The sequence below is a fragment of the Drosophila erecta genome, unplaced genomic scaffold (assembly GCF_003286155.1).
Source record: "Drosophila erecta strain 14021-0224.00,06,07 unplaced genomic scaffold, DereRS2 tig00000126-arrow-pilon, whole genome shotgun sequence".
Classification (NCBI taxonomy): domain Eukaryota; kingdom Metazoa; phylum Arthropoda; class Insecta; order Diptera; family Drosophilidae; genus Drosophila; species Drosophila erecta.
The window spans coordinates 8,866,829-8,889,391 of record NW_020825209.1 but is presented as its reverse complement, the minus strand read 5'-3'; the positions used below and the strand labels follow the sequence as shown (position 1 = coordinate 8,889,391).

The 22,563-nt window shown below is 41.3% G+C and overlaps 2 protein-coding genes across 15 annotated transcripts; both read left to right on the top strand.

The window, feature by feature from the left end:
• Positions 1–631: 631 nt before the first annotated feature.
• On the top strand, positions 632–20,584 carry LOC6550604 (protein scalloped). 14 transcript variants are annotated; one of them, XM_026982356.1, is made up of 12 exons: positions 8,313–8,886; positions 9,957–9,962; positions 10,178–10,574; positions 15,937–16,064; positions 16,272–16,410; positions 16,693–16,823; positions 19,340–19,380; positions 19,451–19,640; positions 19,765–19,827; positions 19,900–20,072; positions 20,157–20,391; positions 20,457–20,570. In XM_026982356.1, the coding sequence occupies exons 3-12, from the start codon at positions 10,466–10,468 to the stop codon at positions 20,568–20,570; spliced, it is 1,323 nt and encodes a 440-aa protein (XP_026838157.1). In that variant the 5' UTR covers positions 8,313–8,886; positions 9,957–9,962; positions 10,178–10,465. The 14 variants fall into 14 exon arrangements, with proteins under 14 accessions (XP_026838161.1, XP_026838162.1, XP_026838160.1 ...); XM_026982360.1 differs by lacking the exons at positions 8,313–8,886; positions 9,957–9,962; positions 10,178–10,574 and adding exons at positions 632–755; positions 1,824–2,543; XM_026982361.1 differs by lacking the exons at positions 8,313–8,886; positions 9,957–9,962; positions 10,178–10,574 and adding exons at positions 632–759; positions 1,824–2,543.
• Positions 5,922–7,325, top strand: LOC6550605 (serine/threonine-protein phosphatase 2A activator). The gene has a single exon (XM_001977991.2). It carries the CDS (start codon positions 6,002–6,004, stop codon positions 7,304–7,306), a length of 1,305 nt encoding a protein of 434 aa, XP_001978027.1. The 5' UTR covers positions 5,922–6,001; the 3' UTR covers positions 7,307–7,325.
• Positions 20,585–22,563: the final 1,979 nt, after the last annotated feature.

Sequence of the window (22,563 nt, the reverse complement as noted above, 5' to 3'; positions counted from 1 at the left end):
CGCGCTTGCCTATATTGCCTATATTTTATGTAAAGCAGTTAACTGCAACACTGCCCCATGGGGGACCCATCTTTGAGCATTAGTCATGGGGTTAGAGGTACTCTAGATAAAACAACGAAAGTTAATTCATGCGCTGTAAACATTCACTCGACCACTCTCGCATATGCGCCGTTTCTCCCTCTGAGCCTCTCAATTACTTCCTTAATTTGTATTAAGTTAAGGCTGGGTATTCTAGACCACGAGCTGAACACACAGTTTTGATAGGTGCTTAGAGCAATTAAAAATAATAAACTTAATGTAAACAACATTTTATACATTTCTTGAGGTATATTTTGAGGTATAAATACGGGGAAGCAATAAGATGTAAAACAATTTCCGCTAATAAAATAAAATTATTAAGCGGTCAAACCGAATTGTAATCATCCTAATCAAATATACCAGAATAGGTATTTTCCAGTGGAGTTCAATATAAAAAGGCGGCAATGGTCACACGCATATCCAAAACATATAAAATGTATAAAAATGAAAGAGAACAAATTCTCTTTATGCAAAAACTAAAATTTACGCTCTCTTAGGTTCCACAAGTGTTCCAATTGGTTCCAATTGGAACCGCGCACGAAGAGAGAGAAAGAGAGCGAGAGTTTCGAGTCGAATTGGAATGGCACGGCCAGTTTCGAATGCGAATGCTCAATGAGAAGAGCTTTTACTGTTTTACTTTTTGCCTGAAACTGAAATACTTTTTGAGATAATTTCTTGTTGGTAGTTCTGTTTATGCCATCGTTTGCGTCTGTGTTATTTCGATTGCGAGAGCTAGTTAACATTAGTTAAAATTAAAACCAACGCCAGGCAGAAGATATAATCGAATTGCGGTTTTTTCTTCTCGTACCGAAATCCATCCACATCCACATCCGCATCCACCATCCACCATCCACCAGCCGTTCGTTCCGTTCGTCGTTATCCGTCGGATATGTTGTTTTATCGTCGTACCGCACAAGTTCGTACCCAGTCCAAATCCAAATCCAAACAGATTGCGCCGTGTGCCGGTATAAATAGGCGCTAAGTTTGGGAAAAACCATCAACCTCAGATGATGTGCCTCGAACATTGCGGGCGAAAACAGCGACAAATCGCTGGCGGAAAATAGCCTCCTGGAGGGAAAAGTGGCGTTCGCGTATTTAATGAAATATGAAATAATGGGTTCGCTTTAGCACAATTCGTCGGTGTGGGTGTGTTGTGTAAACAAAGTTGTAGTTATAGTTTTAGTTTAATTAGCTTCGCATAAGCTGCAACCGGATCTGAAACAGACCGTGGAAAGGAAAATAATAATTGCATTTCATGTATGCCAGTGTAAATTTGCGTTCGTGTGTGCTAAGTTTACATATAGAGAGTGGATATGGATAGTGTGGTCTGTAGTATCCTATCCGATTCGCGCCGTTATTTTATTGTTAATGCGCAGGTAATTCGGAGCGCTTTTCGGCCACTCTACCCAATATTTTGTTCTACATCGTGTTTTTATTTTTTTCCCCTCCATTTTTTTCCACCTTTTTTTTGCTGTGCTGTGCTGAGCTGTGTGCATTTATTTGACAGCTTATGAATCACCCGCAAAGATTCATTTGCGCTGATTGCAGCACAACTGTTGCACCCACTTTCAAAAAACAAATAATCACAAGCAAAAAAACCCATACATCGTCTTCGGGAAAACTACTCAAGCGAGTTTAGCCAGCAACAAATACGTATAATTCAATGAAAATAAACAAATGATACCTAAGCTACAGAGCACATTGATTTCCCCCCTAACTATTATAATTACCTTGTTTTTTTTCAGTGCATTTATTAAGGAATCACTCTGATATCAGAACAACCTTAAACACCGTATTGAATCAAAATGAATAACACGATATGGTGGCGAATTCCGCCGAACAATCGACTCGAGTGAATATATGCGGTAAACACCTCCCAAGTGTAAACTTGACTCCCATTACCACTGTGTAAATACCAGAAGGTAAACCAAAAGGAAAAAAGAACAATAATACTACTGCAGAGAAATAAGAACGCACGATACACTTATTTGGATGTGGATTTAAGTTTCAGTAATGCCAGCCAATGAACGACCAATTGCGATACAATACAAAAACATAAACGAAAGGTAAATAAATGCAAATTAAAACCAAAAAACCGGGCTCATGGCACAATTGGTCATGTAAATCGCGAAAGATAAACATAATCCATATAATATCGTCCAAGTCGCGACGGTGGAAAATGTGCAGTGCGGTTATATCCTAAAAATGGATCTGTTTTCCCTGAGAAACTGCCGCAGTTGTGTTCCCTTCTTCGATCCCTGCAAACTCCACGAAAAAAGTCCCCCGAAGAAGGTGCTGTGAATACCCAATTAGCACTCCATCAAGAGATCTTCTCCAGCTTTCGGATCTCCACACATCTAGACTATATCCTAGCCAATCGGAGCAGCAGCCATAAGTAGCATATAATCCTGAAGCCTCACACCAATGCGATATGGATTGTGATTACTCGAAGTTTCTGTACAAAAGTAAGTAGTCGATTAAGATACATTGAAACGATATTTAAATTTGCCGTCGGCAACAAAGTTTATTTTTCCCGTTTATCAATGGTAACTTGAAGCAATTTTGAAGTATTACAATTTATTTTGCACTTGTAATTTGAAAATACTCTTCAACTTTAATTGCACTGTCAGCGATTCTTTGGTTTTTCCTAGAAGCAAATGATGAAAGTGTATTTGATTTCACATCAAAGCCATAAAATACGATTTTAATATTCTAGTCTGGCGAAATATTGAACTGTTTAGACCTTCATTAGGCAATTTATGAAGGCTGAATAAAATAAAGTTCTATAATGTTGACTAACACAAGAAATGAGGGATTAACGTTACACTTTGCTGTGCGGTTAGGAAACAAATCTTAAACATCTAGCAATAAAATAGGAAGCAATAGTGTTCAAGACTTATGACTTTGTCAAATATCTATATACATATATAGAGGATTCAAATAGCTGGTGAACCTACTACAATCACATTTAAAGCACCTCCACAAACTTTTAAATAACAAACTTTTGTAGGAATTCGAAAACTTCTTTTTTCGCTGGAAACTCATAAAAACATTGTTGATTTAATACTTACATATGTGCATAATCAGGAAAATGGCCTAAATGCAACGTAACTATTTCTGCCTGAAGAAAAACTATTAAATATTTTATCCGTTGACATATTTTATGAAAATAGAATGCTAGAATATGTGCTCTAAAAGTCGCGTAGTACACAGGATCAACTCGATCTGTCCGTATGTTTGTCCGCTAACTTAAAAACGCTGTTTCCAGAAATCCGACATTACGATATATTTGGGGAAACGGCCCATGTCAAATTTTTTAATTAAATCTGATTGCTAGAATGGGTGCTCTTTCACAGTACCAACTCGATTTGTCCGTATGTTTGTCCGCATTTTTTAAAATTTGCTACATACAGTTAGTTAACTGTGCATATGTATACCCAGCACCACTTCTGATGGTAAATTAATTCATGTGATCGAATCATATAACAATATCAGAGCAGAAATCTTACAATACATTGCTTTTCCACGATTAAAATCTCGCGCAAGCTTGTCCGCATGAGGACGACGATGGCAGTGAGGGTTTTATCAATTTCGTAGGCACATTTTTCGCTAGAGTTATTTTCAGTTTCGAAAAATTCCACGGGACACTGTGCGTTTTCTTGTTGCCATCTTCCATAGAAAGTTCGTGGATTCGGTTTGGTTCGCTTCGGCTTCCCTTGAAACCGACAAAAGCAGACGCAGACGGAAGAAGCGAAAAGCAAGCAGCACGGCGGCAACGTCAAAGCGACAGAAGCAGCAGCAAGTTGGAAAAAAAGGATTCTTCCCATCAGAAGTTGGTTCCTCATGGTTTTGCACAAGATAAAAATATTTTTTAATGTTCCCTGAACACAAACAAAAATTTAAGGAATGTCACGTTGTAGTGCCGTCTCGCTCCGATGTGCGCTCCATGTATGCATTGCGCATTTATTTTGGTTCCCGGTCCGTCGATTCTTCTCAGCCGTTGCCGTTCCTGTTGTATCTCGTATCTTCGTTGGTATGGCACAAAGAATTTCTTTTACACAGACAAATGGTTCGCTTACCGGGGACCAAAGATCTGCTTGAAACTCGCATTCGGGGTAAATAAAACCGATATATACATAGGTACATACATACATGTGTGTCCATACGGCGAACGGTGAATAACTGGCCAGAGTCATGTCGAGACTTGCAAGCTTTCGCCAATTTGTGGAATCCTTGCAAAGGATACAGAAGAGAAGTTCACAATCGACTGGCTTTTCATCTGACTTCTCTTGTTTTCTGCCTTAAATCATAACCCGCTTGAAAATGAACTGGGAATGAACAGAGAAACAAGTGGCATCTCTCAATGTGACCAAATTCTGTAAGGTTCATCCGAAATAGTCTGACATACTCCAAAATGTGTAAGCTCCACTGCTTTCTTTGAGAAACAAATTGAAATACCCGAATTTTGCGTGTGCTTGAAGATATTTTTCTTGGTGACGATTAAGATAGAAGACTTTATTTATATAATTCTGAAATGGAACGTTCTTAATTGCTCCCGTTTAGGAACTATTCTAAGCATGCCCATGCCCACTCCAGGTTCAAGAACATTAACGCAAATATTGTATTATAATTATATTGTAATTGGATTATTATCTAGAATAAGTCGAGTTAGGGATACAGCGTATAAATATGGAAAAGTTTGTGCATTTTTTAAATGACGTACAACCGAGTTATGTGGCATTTAACGCTTTGTATTGTATGCCAAAATGGAAAGGTAAATCGCGTACAATTGCAAAATGATCGTTTTGTCATGTCTGCGGAACGTGACACACGCTGTGTTCTAAAACTAAGCTGTATCGGAAGGCGGTTCAAGTTCGGCAATACGCCTACGGTATTTATGGTATATGTGGATTATACACCTATCAAAATGTATTATTGGAACTTAGGGGTGTTCATGCCTACACTTAAAAAAAGGAAACCCAGATCCGTGTCTGTTAAATGGTAAATACCAAATATGAAAGTCTCTGGTTTCTATAAGTCTAACTCAAGTTTTTCTATTAGGCTCTTTCAGTTTTTTTTCTGCTCGTCTGGCGTTTTTATTTTTTCACCTTTTCAGTCAATTTGCTGTTGCAAAGTATCAAGAAAACTGAGCTAATTGTATTTACCAGCTTTAAGCCTGTTTCAATGGAAACGGATTGTTCTTGAATGGGAGTATGGGTATTTGCGTGAAATATATATTTTGGTCGTATTTCCTTACATAAACTGTGTTGTTTATAATACTTCATTAGAAGTTTAGCATTTGGCCTGGCAGGTTTATGGTTTGTAATATCCCCTAAATTGAACGCATTTTCGAAAGAAATTGCACAAAAAATAAATTATTGATAGTTTTGCTAACGATCATGTTTAACTAATTAATGCAATATTTTCCTATTGTACTCAAACTAAATATCGGATTTACAGGTGTTCAGAATGTGATTTACTCCAGCAAGAGTTTAAACTTGCTTATGGAGGTAAAATATGACCACTTAAAAATGGAAACTGTGTGGATATTAAATGAAATTTCACATTCGATTTCCTAGTTTTCTATACGTTAAACATGGGATAAAGACAAATTGGTTAAATATGTGATTATGTGGTAGTTAAATCATCATAACCAATTCAAATCAGATAGTAATTCTTATCCGATAATTAGGGTGCGCTAATAGCAAATTGGTTTACTATAATGAAAGCGTTTACCTATGTATATTCCAAGCCTATGTCAGAGATATATGACACCCAAACGATTAATGCAATCATAGTGGAATTGGTTATCAAGCTCCTATGAATGTAGTAGGTTCTGGCGATTGATTCGAAAGCATTCAACCCATACGTTTTTTTTTCCACACGGAAATACACAAACAGTCATTGATTTGAAGCCGCCATAATGAACTACAACTTGGGCTACGATGTGACCGATCCCATCGCCCAAGTGCTCCGGACATCGTCTTTCATGCAGAACGGGCCAGTGAAGCAGGTTCGCGAACTGGAGGATCTGGACCGATGGGTTCGCTCGCAAGCCTACCACTACATCGTTTTGTATATCAGCAACACCAGTAGGGCTATCCAGGGCTTTCGATTGACGCAGGACTTTCCGGTGACGGAGCAGATGCGTAGATTGTGCTCGATCTTCAATGGGCTGGAGCAACTGGTCGTGGAGCATGCGCCGAAGCTGGAGGACTCCAATCTGGCGCTACCTTTTGGCCAGGTTAAAAGTAAGGCCTACCGCACTTGGATGCGCCAGATGTTCCAGCATGTGTTCAACAAACTGGACGATGCCATCAGTGTGAACTGCAAGCACGTCAACGAACTGGGTCAGTACCTTCGCCGATCCTTTGGGAATGTAAACACTCTGGATTTTGGTCCCGCCAACGAGTTGATGTTCCTCTTCTTCCTCTGCGGCCTGTTTCGCGCCGGTATCCTGCTGGCCAAGGATACGGTGGCCGCCGCCCTGCTGCTCTTCAATCGCTACATCCATTTGATACGGTGCCTGATCAGCACTTTTGGACTGTCCGTTGCCAAAGATCCGCGGTGCAGCATCGAAGAATATTACTTTTTGCCATATCTGTGGGGTGCAGCCCAGTTATCGCTGGATTCTCCCATCTCGCCGATACAGTGTGAGCAGGAGAAGATATTGGACAGCTATAGGCACGATTACATGATGCTGAAAATCATTGATAACCTGCAGAAGTCCCGAAACGATTCAATGAGTCAGTTGGCCCTACAGATGTGGAGCATCCTTGCGATGCCTACGTGGCCGCAGGTCTATAGAGGATTTGAGCGGATATATATCGACAATGTGCTCTCCTCATTCGGAACCGTGGAGAACGCCATCTTTTGCGAACTGATGTCCTTCGAATCGGTGGAAGCACCGATCCATCTGCATCGGGCACACTTGGGCGCTCACTTCGTGGATGCGAATGAGAATGAGGATGAGCTCGAGCGGAAACAAGCGGAAGATCCATGGAAGCTTTCGCCACCGGTCAGCAGATATGTCAGCATTGATCCGGATTCCTTTCTGGGCTTCCGGGGTTCCCAGACTCGGCACAAATCGGAGGACAGCGAAGAGGAACGCCTCTGGATGCTGCGACAGTTGGTCGATGAGAACGATCCAAACTCCGAAATGTTTTTCCCCAATCGCGAAGTTAAAGGACATGCTTCACTCAATTCGCTCGGCAACGAAGATTCCTAAAATGTCAATCCATTTAATATATGTGAACTTGTAAGGATGCAAACTGCATAACATTTTGATTTAATCTGAGTTGAAGCAGTTGTGGATATCCAAAACGATTTTTAGGATGTAGTATCTATTTTTATACCAAATTTTCTGGGTGCAATTAAAGCTATTATTTTTGCCAATCCTATTTCAGATTAGCGCTCGGCTAAAGAATGTACTTCTAAGATTTAAGTACTATTATTTCTGCATAAATAATTGACTTTCAGTTTGTTCTTAAACCTTTTTATATCGTTTTCGCACTGACTTTGAAAGCGATATCTTAAAAATCTCGTTGCTCTCTCTTAAGAGTCAGAACCAAATTGTGCCAAGCTTTCGCCAAAGAATCGTTTATATTATGTTAAAAATAGCCTTTTCCGCGTATTTTCAAAACACTAGGGATTTTTCAAGTGGCCCCCTAGGTAGTTTTCTTTACATTCTATATGATATATGATTTTAACTATTTTATCATGCGTAAAATGTGATTTATACAGTAAATGCTGTGTTTCGAAAGCAGAGTTTTCGAAAGTGCTTGCTGAAACGTATTTGCGTAATGACGAAGAAGCTTAACTCCTAAATCCCAAGCAGTCATCATAGCTCTTCTTCGCTTGGTCCTTCGCTCAGTCTGCTAGCTGGGGTCACAGATCCAAACCATCTGATAAAGGACCTGACTTCCGTTGCGAAATCGTGGCCAGAGTTATGGCACCCGAAAGCCAAAAGCTTGCAAAGTGATCGAAATCGAAATCGTGCGCTAAGGCGCCAGCGGCATGTAGTTCGTCGGATATTAGTCACACCCGTTGGGAGCGGAGAGCGGAGAGCGCAGAGCAATATACATGTGTATGTATTTTACACTGGGAGAGCGGCGCTCTGTCGCTCTCTTGCACTCTCGCGCTCTCACGCTTGTCTTCTAGCCCCACAATTCTGGGTGTGTGTGCGTGTGTGGGGCGCACTTGTGTCGGTGATACGGTGCTGTTTTCTGGGTTTTGATCGGGTTGTATTCTGCGCGCGCGTGTGTGTGTTTGTGTGTGCGTGTGTGTGTGTTATGGCCAGTGTAGTCATCGCTTGTGTTAGGAAACTGAAACTAAACAACCAGATCCACCAGTTATGCTGGCAGTCCTCCACATTGTTGTTGCTGCTCTTGCTGTATTTTGCAGAGAATGAGTTGAAGTTGAGTTAGCCAGCAAGCCAACGGCAACAGCAACAGCAACAACAGCAGCACGAATCCAGCCAAACAACAACAGCAACCAGACCAGACCAGACCGACCAGCCAACTACAGCCATATAGACTGCTATAGTGTGTTATCGACGCTGACGTCGGCGTCGTTCTTTGTATTGATTCGAATTTGGATTCAGTCGATGAGTTTCTCTCGCTTCTGCGCGTTGCGTTTTTCGCAGTGTTTCCGCGATTTTTCGTTGTCGTCATCGTTGTTTCGTTTGCCTCGTTGTTGTGTGTGGTGTATAGTGCGCCCCCCGTCGCCGTCGCCGCCACCACCGCCCCCCACTGTATTCAGCGCCCCCCTTTTTTTTTGCTTCGTACAGCCGTCAGCGGCTGTAAAAGTGTGCGTGGGTTTTTAAGATTATTAAAAGCGATTTTCATTTGCAATTTTGGATATTCTGCTGCCTCTTCTAGTTTTTTTTTTTAATTTTGTTCGGTTTTGTGTTTGTAATATCTGTATTGGAAAGATTTAAGGAAAATGTATCTTAAGATGTGGCCACTTTTTTGATTCACCTTCTCGCTTGCTCGCTCGCTTGCGCTCTCTTTTGCTCTCTCTGGTCTTTTTGTTTTATCTATTTCGTATATCTATCTTATAAACAGTAGGCGTGTGTAGGGAGGGCATCGCAAGATATGGATGTGTGTAGCTTTATAAGCAAAATATCCTATGCCTCTAGGTGGCACAAAAAAAAAAGATATACGAAAAAGAAATCAAAAAAAAATCATTTCATAAAAATACATATCTAAATACAGATGTACATGTGCATGCACACAAGTGCGTATGCTCTTGCACACCCATAAACACGGATACACACATGTGCACACACATGCATGCAATTAGAATTGCACTTGTGCAGAAAAACAGACTATTTGCTTAGGCCCCAAGCAGATGAGAAAATACACATGTACGGATACCATCGTCATCGTCATCGTCTTCTTCATCACCAGAATCATCAGAATCAGAATCGTCATCGCCTAGAAGCCCCATCTCAATTACGAGTGTCTCCATTAACTAACGAAGTGTAGGAAAAAGTCGAAACCAAACCTATCCCATCCAATACCAATAGTTGGCTCTCCGGTGGCCATTCTTCTTTCTTCATCTTATTGCCGCAGCTGCGCCTTATTTCCACTGAAAGGCTTACTGACACATTCTCACTTTCACAAAGACCACGATATTTTACAAAGCTGCTCATACTAAATACACAGTTATATATATACACGTATGTATATCGGGAGAGCGGAGAGAGCGAGAGAGAGCAAGAGAAGAGAGTGGGAGTGTTTGAGAAGATGCAGATGTGTGTGTATGTGTGTGTGTGTGTTGCCTGTTTAACTTTAACTGAAACTGAAAAAGATCTTTCTCACTTCCTCAACTCAACCTGAGAACTCCGATCCGATCCGATTCATGAATTATTGCAGATGTGAGTAAGTATTGCGAGTATGCATGTGTGTGCACGCGTAGAATCGAAAAGTAAAGTAGTGCAAAAACAAGTATCGAATGAGCCACATAATCCAAAGCGAAAGGGTTTCATTTGTTCGGTTTTCGTTTGAAAGTCCCCTCGCCCAAAGACGCTGCTATAACATCTACACATGTATAATAAAAATTAACAAACCGCTCCATCGTGTTATCAACGACATAGATAATAACACGCCCAGCACAGGCCAGAAAAGTTGAAAAAACTGTTACTATTACAAACGAATAATAATAACAAGAGTGAGTGCCTTTGACCAGCCGGAGACGACGACGTTTGATGTTGTTGGTGGAGACGGTGACATCAGAGTCTAAATCTAGCGCGAACAGATTTCTTTCTTTTAATTCCGTGAACTAGTGGACAACGCACCGCACTCGTTTCGTACTCGTACTCGAACACTCGCACCACTCCTGAGTAGCGAACTCTAAAGGAAATCTTCAAAAAAAAGCTGGCTGCATGAAAAACATCACCAGCTCGAGCACTTGCAGCACCGGGCTGCTGCAATTGCAGAACAACCTGAGCTGCAGCGAGTTGGAAGTTGCCGAGAAGACAGAACAACAGGCAGGTCCGTTGCCCATTCCCTTTCCAATCACCCAGTCATACAAAGACACACCTCGTATATTCAAACTCTATGCCCCCTACCACCAACCACCAACCAGCAACCACTAACCCCCCAACCACCAACACCACCCCCACCACCACCCAAAGTTTGTCGATCTCTGGTTTGTCTTTGGTGACTTTCCTCTTGGGTTCTCAATGCAAAGCACATGCATGGAGAGTTTCCATTTGAGAAAGTCACCCGAAAACGGAGACCTGAACTGCAGGGCACCTTCTCCTTCTCCATCGCTATAGCCATACTCTCCACCCATCTGCACATATCTCATACATATCTGACACACACACACACACACACACACACACTCACACATGCATGCATACGTGCATACATTCATAGCCAAATCTAAATCTGAATCTAAATCTAACCGTTCTAAATCCGAAAAGAGAGGGCAAGCCAACTTTCGATTGCCAAGATGAATAATTCAATGGATTAGTCAGGTTTAAGATAGCCCACGGGTTCTTATAAGATGGGGAGCTCGAAAATATTTTGCCAACCGAGCGGATTTCGAAAAGAGCCATTCTCGCATGTGTTGTTCATTTTGCACAGCATTGCATAATCATATTTTTGGCCAGAAGCTTGTAAATGCAGTGTGGGAGACAATTTGCAGCACAAAAAATTATATGCATATATGTACGGATTTTGTCGATCTGGATTTTGGCGAAATATGTTGACATGTCCACGCGATCTGCTGTTTTACGATTTATTTATTACCTCAGTTTAAGAGCCATCAACTTGTCTGCTGTTCACATATAGCTACACACAAAGAATAGATACATATGGTCGTATACTCTTATTTTTCTTACTTTACTTTACTTATAGTGGGCAACAATAAATTATCCAATAGGATATTCCTATTAGAAACATTGAAATTAATAGGAAAAATAAATCTGTATACTTGTGATATTATTGTGCTGACGATCGTTTCAAATATTTACAACTTTTCCAAGTTTCAGTATCAAGTCAAACAAAACTAATTCACAATAAGTATGTATTTAAGAATTTTATTTCTGAATCGCATGCTACACAATACATTTCTAAATGGGCTGTAAATATTGACAATAATATCGTAATACCTACACGTGCCTTATTCCAAATAACGCAACTAACGTAATTGATCAAAATTTAAGCCAGCTTGGAAAAGTCGAACACCGCATACTCTATGAGTTACAACCAAAATGTATTACTCACGTTGCTTTTTGACCAGTTGCTATCGCAGCTATGGGTTTCAGTAGGCTACGGAATGAGTATGTCATGAGTCATTGTTGAATTTAAAGATATTTTACGAAAACATATCCGATTATGATAAAGTTAATCATACTCACTCAAAAAACAACAAGCTCGAGTTACTAAGTTGACCGCTCGTTTTTATGACGGCTGTTTTACTTACTTAATACAAATTTTTTGTATATTCTGCATATCAACGCATGTACATATACATTTTAAAAACTAATAGCGATATTTGAAGCTAAGTAATTTTTGTTTGATGGAATTCTTTAAGCACTTGCCTAGGTTAAGTTAAGCCTACGTAAGTTCTCCAACAATAGTTGATCATATTTAATACACTCAAGAGCTTTATGAATTTATATAGTTTATTTGCTTAGACCATCTAAAAACCTCTGAAACTCTACTATAAATCGCGGAACTATTCCAGTTTTCACTATTTTCGAGCTGTCTGCTTATAAAAATTTGCTCTTAGAAATATATTTGGTAATTTCTATTTTCCTTTAAGCCCATGATTAACATTACTAACATCATTTTCATTAGAAGCCAAGGAGACAAAAGATTTATTATTAATTATTTCGTCGTTGCACCTCACAGAAATTCCATTTGAACCTTCACCAGGTTGCAAATTCGTTTGTGCTGACTTCTAAAGATTTTCGGCAGCAGAAGTGGAAATGCGTTTTAGGGGTTGAAATTATGAAAGGACAGGGCGCCGAACTTTATATACCCTAGGAATAATCAATGAATTAATAGGAAGTGATATAATGCGTGTACAGTATTATGCCTAAGTGACAATTCACAGTCAAAAATTAAAATTTTTAGATCGTTTCCAGTGACGATGATTATAGGGTTAGAAAGGCCATCTTCATTTCCTACGAACCTTTCGACTTGCACTAATTTGAGGACCTACAATATCATTTGTATACCATATGCACAAGTTATTGAACTCTATTATATGTAAAATCATTATCCCTTTGATATTATTCACATGAATGAAAAACGGGGAGAAGAAGCAAATCAAATATTGCGCTATTCCATAACTTTATAAAGCATTGCAATTTCCCTAAATTAGTTTGCAAGATATGAAAAAAAAAAAACATAATTTTCACCTGACTCGGAAATAATGAAAGTCAAACTGCCTTTAGCTGTGTAGGGATTGCGGATCCCAACTTTGATCCTGAGTGCGCTAAGTACGTCATCATCACGGAGCTCCTTACCATTCCATCCAGGCACATTCTTCGTGTATATATATACGGATATATGTACATTATGTATGTGTATGCGGCGGGGCATACATACATAAAGAAAATGAAAAAGCAGAATGCATACCATAAATTCCAATTGCCGCACAACAAAATTGCGGCTTCTAAGGGTAGGAATGGAAAAGGCAGGAAAAAGAACACACATTCCCTTATTAAAACCGAACAGAACAGAACCGAACAGAACGAGCAGCTGCGAGTTGAGTTTTCGAGGCGGAAATTGAGTTCAAGCGTACGAAAGTCTGTTTCTAGTTTTTCTAATTGGAAATTATCCCGAACTGAACCGCTTCTGTTTGAATTCAGAAATTCTGAAATGCCATGTGATAATATTAATGCACGGTTCAGCTATTTTGCCCGTTTCATTCCGCTCCTTTTCGTCCTTTCAAATCGTGTGTGTGTGTGTGTGTGTGTGTGTGTGCGCGTGTGCGTGTGCGTGGAGTGCTTACGAGATTATGAAAAATGGCACATTCACCCCCTAAAACGATCCCAACCCCTGCACTATGCCATGCATTTCCAAGCTGTGCAATATGCATTTTACTTTTTTGATAGCCATACAGCCGTTTCCGTTTCGGGAATTTCTGGCATTGTGCCTACCATAGATCGATCTGGCTTGACTTGCCCTGGATTCTGGTGAACTGCGTTCGCAGAGCTGCCTTACCACACCATTCCGTGTTAGACTATACCAACTTTATTAAACTGAACCGCGCTAAACCCAATATCTACTAACTATAGCAGATTAACGCATTCTATAGCGTACTATACCATACTGTACCATTCTTTACCTTACTATACCATTCTTTACTTTACTATACAGTACTATACCACTCTTCACCTTACTATACCATACTAAACTAACTATTTCAAACTATATACCTGACAACCTACAATACCTTATCATACCATATAGTACCGTTCTGCACTATCACATTCTATCGTACCATATTATACCATAGCATACCATGCTATACCACCGCACTATACCATGCTCTGTTCCTTGATAGTGGTGATTTGCCCCCTGTCTGAAGTTCCGTAGCACACCTTTACCTATGCTAGACCATACCATACCAAACCATACCATGCCATGCCATACCATATCATACCCCTGCGGACCCAGACTCACACTTGACGCCCCACACTGCAGGCTGGCTATTTGAAGGCTTCTACTTCCATTCTATTCTATCAATAGTACGCTGCGAGGGTATGTGCCACACTGCATTCTATCCGCTGTCTCACGAATACCTAGAGCAATAGAGCAACCATCCCTATAGGTTTAGGTTTATATGGGCGAAACACCAGGGGCAGAAAAGGAACCGGCCAAAACAAAGAATAGAAATATGTGGAAACTATACGGCACATTTCAGTTTCAGTTTGACGTGCGCGTTTCTCTTAACCAGACGCATTTTAGTTTTTGTTTCTTTGCCGCTGCCGTTTGGGATTGTTTTTTTCACGCTGTGTGGAAGCAAGTCGAACACAAAACAAAAATAAATTACAAAATAATTGAAATTATAATGATTCGATAGATATATGTATGTACACTCGTACATGTGCGGACTCAGTAGTGATATGTTTAACTGAAACGAATTCTTTCGTATTCGAAAAAGAGTCCATAAGAGTTTTTTGAATCTTATTTGGAGTATCATCAGCGATATCGGCTTTACAGTGGCGCCTTTCTCAAATCACTTAGATTCCCTCGAGGAATTCAAGGAGTTATCGGGTGAGTGAATTGGCATCTGAAGCTCAATTCAGTGGGATATATGTAGATCCTTTGGTTTCTAAAATCATTAAAAACCTAAATCTTGAAGTCGATTTGAATGGTTCCCTTGTGTTTCGTGTTCCGATACTGTAAAAGCGTTGAACATTTAATTAAAATGGACCAGGAAAAAGAGTCCCTCGACTATTAGAATACCAATTGCATTGCATTATGCTGGCGTAATTTTTATCAGCACAAAAAAGCATTCTCAATTGGAAAATCCTATTTTACGAATTGAAAAACATTTTGAATCCGGTAATAGTGATCAGAAATATATATTTTATGGAACCCTAAGCGTTCTCTTCTACCTGCTACAAGTTGTTCCGCAAACACAGCATACCCTCTAATACCCTATGCGAATACACCATCCCTTAGCTGCGCCAAATATTTTTCATCAAGTCCACCGTACACCGGGGATGTTCGAATCCAATCCGCACTGCTTAATGCCGTCCAACCCTTTCCAAATATTCACTACGAAAATGTAAACAATGGCGTGTTGAAACTATTTAAGTTTCTATTCATTTTACAAGAATTTTAATTTGCTTGTGGGCGCGTAGGCAATCGCCAAATGGGTTTCCTTTCCAATGGGCAAAGAAGTTGGGAAATCTCACTTTTATGTGTTTTATGAATAAAACCACTGGGATTTTCCTGCCAATGCGCCCAGATCAATGCACATAATACTTTTAAAGCAAAGGTTATTCATTTAACGATGGAGTATCGTGTAATCATCATTACTTTTGATTGGGTTGTTTGCTTTTCACCGTCAAATGTTTTAAAGGGATACGAAAATGGGGGTAGTTATTCAGTACTGGCACACTGAATGGTGAAAAATGTTCTTATAAGATGCAATTTGAATTTATGTATGTATTTTTGACAGATCGGAGATTCTGTTAAGATACTTCAGATAGTATTTCGAAGAACAAAGACTCTTTTTTAATTCGTATAAAGTCAGGAATATTAATAATTGATGCCATTCCCCACTTCTGTCATTTTCATACCTCACAAGTCAGTGATAATTTCGTACTTGGCATTTTCATTGTTAGTAACTCTTGTATCCAATTTCTTATATTGTTCACAGTTGGACCCGGCACCATACCATCACCGTGGACACCAGTGAATGCCGGTCCTCCAGGTGCACTTGGATCGGCAGACACAAATGGCAGCATGGTGGATAGCAAAAACCTGGATGTTGGTGATATGAGCGATGTAAGTTTGCTAGTTCCCTCGTAGAAATAAAGATAAATAAAACAAAATTCGGTTGATTCTGATTGAGAAATAAAGTTTGTTTGAACTTTAAACTTGAAGTACTTTGTAGTGTAAACAAAATGCAAAACGCTGTAAGCAAAAGCCTCTTAAAATGCCAAATCTATTCATCAGTGAACAAATTTCTTACACTTTCTCTAAATATTGCAGGACGAAAAGGATTTATCATCTGCTGATGCCGAAGGTGTATGGAGCCCAGATATCGAGCAGAGCTTTCAAGAGGCTTTATCTATATATCCGCCGTGCGGACGTAGAAAAATCATTTTATCCGACGAGGGTAAAATGTACGGTAAGTGCTAAGAATTCAAACTGCCATTAAGTCAATTGAAATTGAATGGGAGAACAAAAATAGTTGGAACCCCATGCTTTTAGCCCGAGTACTGATTCAAATTCGGATCGTATCGCAGCTAGAACCGATTGGGAATTACTTTGACATTATTTATGATAGTTTAGAAAAGCTTCCATCAACATAGATGCATCAATTTTATATAGCACTCCGATATGTATTAACTTTTGTTTTCTGCCTGAAAATGCAATTTATTTCATCTTGATTTGATCCTTTACAATGCAGGTCGCAACGAACTAATCGCACGATATATAAAACTGCGCACAGGCAAGACGAGAACCAGGAAACAAGTCAGTTCGCACATCCAAGTGCTAGCTCGGCGAAAACTGCGCGAGATCCAGGCGAAAATCAAAGTGGTAAGTGGCTTGTAGGGATTCTCTTACCGTGTAGTTGGATGGTAGGGCCCTAAGGTTAGATATCCCCAGAGAAAGCGAATACACAGCTAGACCCTTGGGTTGGATGAGCATGAAAAGCAAGGAAGACTTGTCAGTTGAGCTGCAAAGTGTCAGATGGAATCGTAGCCCCCATCCCATCTCGACATCCCCCTAAAATTGAATGCGAGCGTTAGGGAACCAAGTCGTTCAGTCGTTCAGATTGAAGAAGGGTCAACCGATTCAAACTTGGTTAATGCGATGATGTGATGCACACTTAGTGGCAATAAACAGCATGCAAATGTTGCAACAAACTGCACAGAGATCCAATCGCAATCACAAGCACAAGCAGACAGTAAACACCATATCGTATATGAACACCCTCCGACCAACTGAAACTCTTTTGCAGGAAACCAATGGTGTGTCGTTGCATTTATTAAATGAGAAAGAACAAACGTTGCAGGTCATGAGCACAATGACCAGTTCACAAATCGTGTCCGCCCAAGCGGCCAACAATCTGGCATTGGCTGCCTCGGCATTATCGGCAGCAGGTGGTGGTGGTGGCGTCCACCACACCACGAGGCATCTCAATCTCAGTCTCCCACCACCCCCCACCCACCATAGACACTCGTCGGCGGCGGCAGCGGCAGCAGCAGCTGCTGCAGCAGCAGCCGCAGCCGCAGCAGCAGCAGCAGCAATAGGCAGCAATGTCCCTTCAGCCGCGTTGGTCCCCGTACCGCCGGTTATGCCGTCTACCACGTCGTCGTCGTCGTCTTCTGCATCACCTCGACAGCAGCACCAGCAACAGATACAGCAACAGCACCACTACCACCACCCAGCCCACCATCACCACCACCACCACCATTCCCATCCCAATTTGACGCACCTACCGCATAGTCATATGCATCCACACCATCACCAGCATGCGGCAGCCGTTGCAGCGGTATACCATCTACAGCAGCAGCAACAGCAGCAGCAGCAGCAACTGCAGCAGCAGCAGCAGCAGCGGCCAAGCCATACGGACAACGATGCAGTGGCTCTGGGTACTGGCGGCCCAACTGAGGCGCCGCCGGCACCACCAGCGCCACCACCTCCTCCGCCGCCGCTGCACCACCCGCCGTTGTATTCTGGCGTAAGCTAACGTTAACGTTATTATAACCAACTCTCGATTTCCACCTCTCGATTTCCACCGCCCTGTGCAAATCACTCGTATGCTGTCATACCGCGATCCAAAACAAAAACCGAAAAACAGGCAGAAACTGAAACTGAAGCACACGCAACTCATTTACCAAGCTACTGCGCGCCTACTGTTGCATCAAAAAAAAAAAAAAAAAGAAAGAAAACTGCACAAGAGAATCATTGTACTCCACCGACCACCGAAAACCATCATAGCTGCCATAGTCCGCAATGCTCATTTAGGATTTGCAATTGTCTTGTCTAGCTTTCTGTTTTGTGTGTGTGCTCACCCCAAAAACATCAATGTGCCGAAGGAACCTCTGACCCATCTGACCCATCTTCTCCCGTCTCTACAGATTCGCAATTGCTCAAAGAAGTGTCTTAGAGTGTGCCGTTGGATGATATGTCATCATCTTTGGCGCGACAAGCTCCAGATCTAACGTACATCGCTTTTGGGAACCTCCTTCAAAGCGATGTTTAAGGTTTTAGAAGAAGGTGAAGAGCTCTTGCATCTTCAGAGGTTTGAAACCCTTTAAGAAGGTTTTCAACAGTGTGCTTTCGATAATTTGCCATCATCACTCGTAGACACCTCTTTGAATGTGATTTCGCGTCCTCGGAGGCTGTAAGGTGTCCGAAAGTATGCAGTGAAGAACATGGCATGGTCAAGATATTCTATAGCATACTTTCAGACAGTCTGTTGAAGGGATTTTCGAGCTATCGCACCCATGTATATAATCAATGTGCCGCTTTCGACGAGAAACTCCACTTTTCACCTCAGCCAACCCAGCACCCTCATGCCTCCTCCTATTTCATTTCCATCCAGCTATCCAGCTATCCAGCTATCAAGCTATCCAGCTAGTCATCGAGCCTCCAAGCCCACCACCCACCACCCACCACCCATCAGCCCCCCGAACATCAAAAACCCCATCATGGCCTAAATGAGATGCCCGTTGTACTGCTACGCCATCCCCAATGCGCTCGCTTGCTCATTTGAAATAGACTCCTTGCTTTTGACTTGCTACGCGAAGAAATGAGCTTCGCTCGAAAAGAACCTAATTCAAAGTTCGCTATAGACATGTGTGTACTATCGTATATAACATACTTGCTGGGTAACCTTAGTTAAGTGATACAGTCAGTGGGTTAGTGAACAGTTGATTAACAAGTCACCAAATCACCATATGTCTAACCACTCTTGTACATCATCTACTGACACCGATGGGTCTAAATTAAAGCTAGTCTAACCACTCGATCCGATCTATGAAACTGATACTGATTGCAAAATCGCACTTTTTCCATGATTATTTCGTTTTTGCCGCCGCAAACAGCAATTCTGGCAACCTGGACTACAGCCAAGCACGTCCCAAGAGTAAGTTGGCATCTCGTCGTCTACTTTATGAGCTAGCTATACTATACAACGCATTTGCATTGACCAATAGTTTCTATGATTACAGCATCAAGCCCTTCCCCCAGCCACCGTATCCAGCTGGCAAAACGTCGACTGCGGTTTCCGGCGACGAAACTGGAATTCCGCCCTCACAATTGCCCTGGGAAGGACGAGCCATTGCCACGCACAAATTCCGCCTACTCGAGTTTACGGCGTTCATGGAAATCCAGAGAGATGATATGGTACGTACGACCCCCAAAAAGCAGCCACACCACCAAGCTACCCAGCTGCCATCCCCTTTTGCTGAGCTGCACCATCAATCAAACGAAAATGTGTTATTAATAATTCCCCAACTTCAATTTTCAGTATAACCGGCATCTATTCGTTCAACTCGGCGGTAAGCCATCCTTTTCCGATCCATTGCTTGAGGTGAGTACTCCTGGAGGCAAATAAATGTAGCAGTGTGTTAACGTACTTTTGCACATTTCTTACCCATCCCAGACTGTTGATATTCGGCAAATATTCGACAAGTTCCCGGAGAAATCTGGGGGACTCAAAGATCTCTACGAAAAGGGTCCACAGAACGCGTTTTACCTAGTTAAATGCTGGGCGGACCTGAACACCGACCTAACAACCGGCAGCGAAACGGGTGATTTCTATGGCGTAACCAGCCAGTAAGTATTGAATATTCATCTCAAATCATACACGTATAGTGGGAAATGTGTATGCAGGTTAATAATAACGCATTTCATCCGCAGATACGAAAGCAACGAGAATGTCGTGCTCGTGTGCTCCACAATCGTTTGCTCTTTTGGCAAGCAGGTGGTGGAGAAGGTGGAAAGCGAGTACTCTCGACTGGAGAACAATCGCTACGTCTATCGCATCCAACGCTCCCCGATGTGCGAGTACATGATCAACTTTATTCAAAAGCTGAAGAACCTACCAGAGCGCTATATGATGAACAGTGTGCTGGAAAACTTTACAATACTGCAAGTAAGTGCGATCTTGGGCTCATCATATCATCATATGACACATTCATAATGCTGTGTATATTTTAGGTAATGAGGGCCCGCGAAACGCAGGAGACACTCTTGTGCATAGCCTATGTGTTTGAGGTGGCGGCCCAGAACAGCGGCACCACCCACCACATATACCGTCTAATTAAGGAATAGCAAAAGCTGCACGGAGCAGAGTCCAACCTGTCTGCGAATCCCATCATCAACACACAAGTTCACAAATATACCGACAACAGCAGCAGCAGCAACAATAATAGTATCAATATGGCTAAGAATTGCGATAATAAGACGAGTAATGAAATTTCCAACACAATATCCAACACCAAGAGTGCCAGAAGCAACATCATCAGCAATATCAGCAGCATCGACAGCAGCAACAGCAATACCATCGCACTAAAATGTGACGACAGCATTATTAAGAACAGGAACCCATCCGTTGCTGGTGCTACAATTATCAAGCAATCACTCACCTCACCGCAGCATCATACGGAAATCGATGCCTTGACCGCACTTCAAGTGGAGGAGGTTATTTATACACAGTCACAAGGCAATACCAGTTACCAATTAGACTCCGAATCAAGCATTGCTCCCAACGTACAAGAGCCAACACTCCAGCAGCAACATACCGCCTATGAGGACCGTATAGTAACAGTCCTTCCCCCGTATAATCTATGTATCGGCAACAAGCAACCACAACCATTCGAGGCTGAGGCTGAGGGACAGGAACAGGAACAGGAACAGGAACTGGAACTGGAACAGGAACAGCAGAAGCAACTGGGGAACACGAGCTATGAGCAGTTCCTGAAGTTGTCCGCTCATGAATATTCGGAACCTGACAGAAGCTCCGCGGCTGCTCTAAATCTCAGCAGTATTGGCGAAAAGGAAGCGGCATTGGTCGGTGAATCCAAGACGGATCTTGAAGATCCACCAGAGTTTCGGATGCTTCGAGAGGTCAGTGCGACCAAGGCGGAGGATCCTCGAGGACCCACTGCCGATGGAATCAGTAACAAAGGCCGTGAGCCGTGAGCGCCATATAATACCACCAGCCTTTAAGCAAGGTTGAGGCTAATTTTAAGGGTTAGAAATACGATTATAAGGAACGACACCATCAGAGCTTTTTGTTTTCCACCCAAAAGAGAATGAAAACCATGGCAGGTGACAACGGAAGAGCCTCAAAACAAGAGATGATTGATTGGTGTTCAGTATCGAAATCAGATTTTTATTTGTGCAAAATAAAAAGTGTATCATATTTTATGTTACAATCATTTGAAAGACTCAAACAACCGACTTTAGTTCAGCATAGAGTGCTTTCTGTAAAATTGTACTATACATACATAAAAAAAATACATTTAAATGATCTCAAAGTTACTTAAAACATATTTTTTGTGTATAATTTTTTTTATGAAAACTTTACAAAATCCTAAAAACGAAAAAAAACGAAAAATGAAGGAGGAGTCGTCCTGCGCTGATTTTAAAAAGTAGCAAACTAAGAGTATATATTGACTAATATGTTTGAAACAAAGAACGCCGCGAAAGAAACAGATACAATATAGTTTTCCGATTTACCATTAGATATGCATGGTCATGTGCAAGTAGGATTAAGCCATTTTTTTTATATAACAGCTTTTGCATAAGGCTACACAATGTATAGAAATAATATGTTAGTTATATTTTATTCAAGCTCTCAAGCTTAATCTTCATTTAGCAAGAGTGCTGAGCAGTCGAGGGTAGAGCCAAGTCAGCAGCAGCGGGTACGACAAGTTGACAACCATGCAGTTTAGATTGCTGGCTGGAGTGAATGCTGATATGGAGCTAGATAAGGTAACTTCGAGAACCTGATGAGGAGCCGAAAGTGAAATTCAAAATTTGTTTATTGAATTCGAAAACCTGTCATGGGAGCGCAAGAGGTGAGGAGGGAGCGTATGATCTTGTGTGTTACGCGATGGTTTTTGTCTATCCATTCGTATTGTAGTGGCAAAAATGGATATGTAAGTAATTGAATTAAGCATGTGTCGAATGATCCACCGTTAATTAAATTATTGATTACTGATTTAAATGCATTAGTATTAAAAATGCTTATATATATTATATTATGATATGAATACAACTGGTATGTAATTAGCCATTTCTGCATCCACCGAAGACAAGC

What these genes read in the sequence shown, in the direction of transcription:
- LOC6550605 (XM_001977991.2), top strand. Translation starts at nt 6,002, where the DNA reads ATGAACTACAACTTGGGCTACGATGTGACCGATCCCATCGCCCAAGTG.
- LOC6550604 (XM_026982367.1), top strand. Translation starts at nt 10,466, where the DNA reads ATGAAAAACATCACCAGCTCGAGCACTTGCAGCACCGGGCTGCTGCAA. An exon ending in GAAGACAGAACAACAGGCAG is followed by an intron (nt 10,575 to 15,936) that starts GTCCGTTGCCCA and finishes TATTGTTCACAG; the next exon opens with TTGGACCCGGCACCATACCA. An exon ending in AAAACTTTACAATACTGCAA is followed by an intron (nt 20,392 to 20,456) that starts GTAAGTGCGATC and finishes TGTATATTTTAG; the next exon opens with GTAATGAGGGCCCGCGAAAC.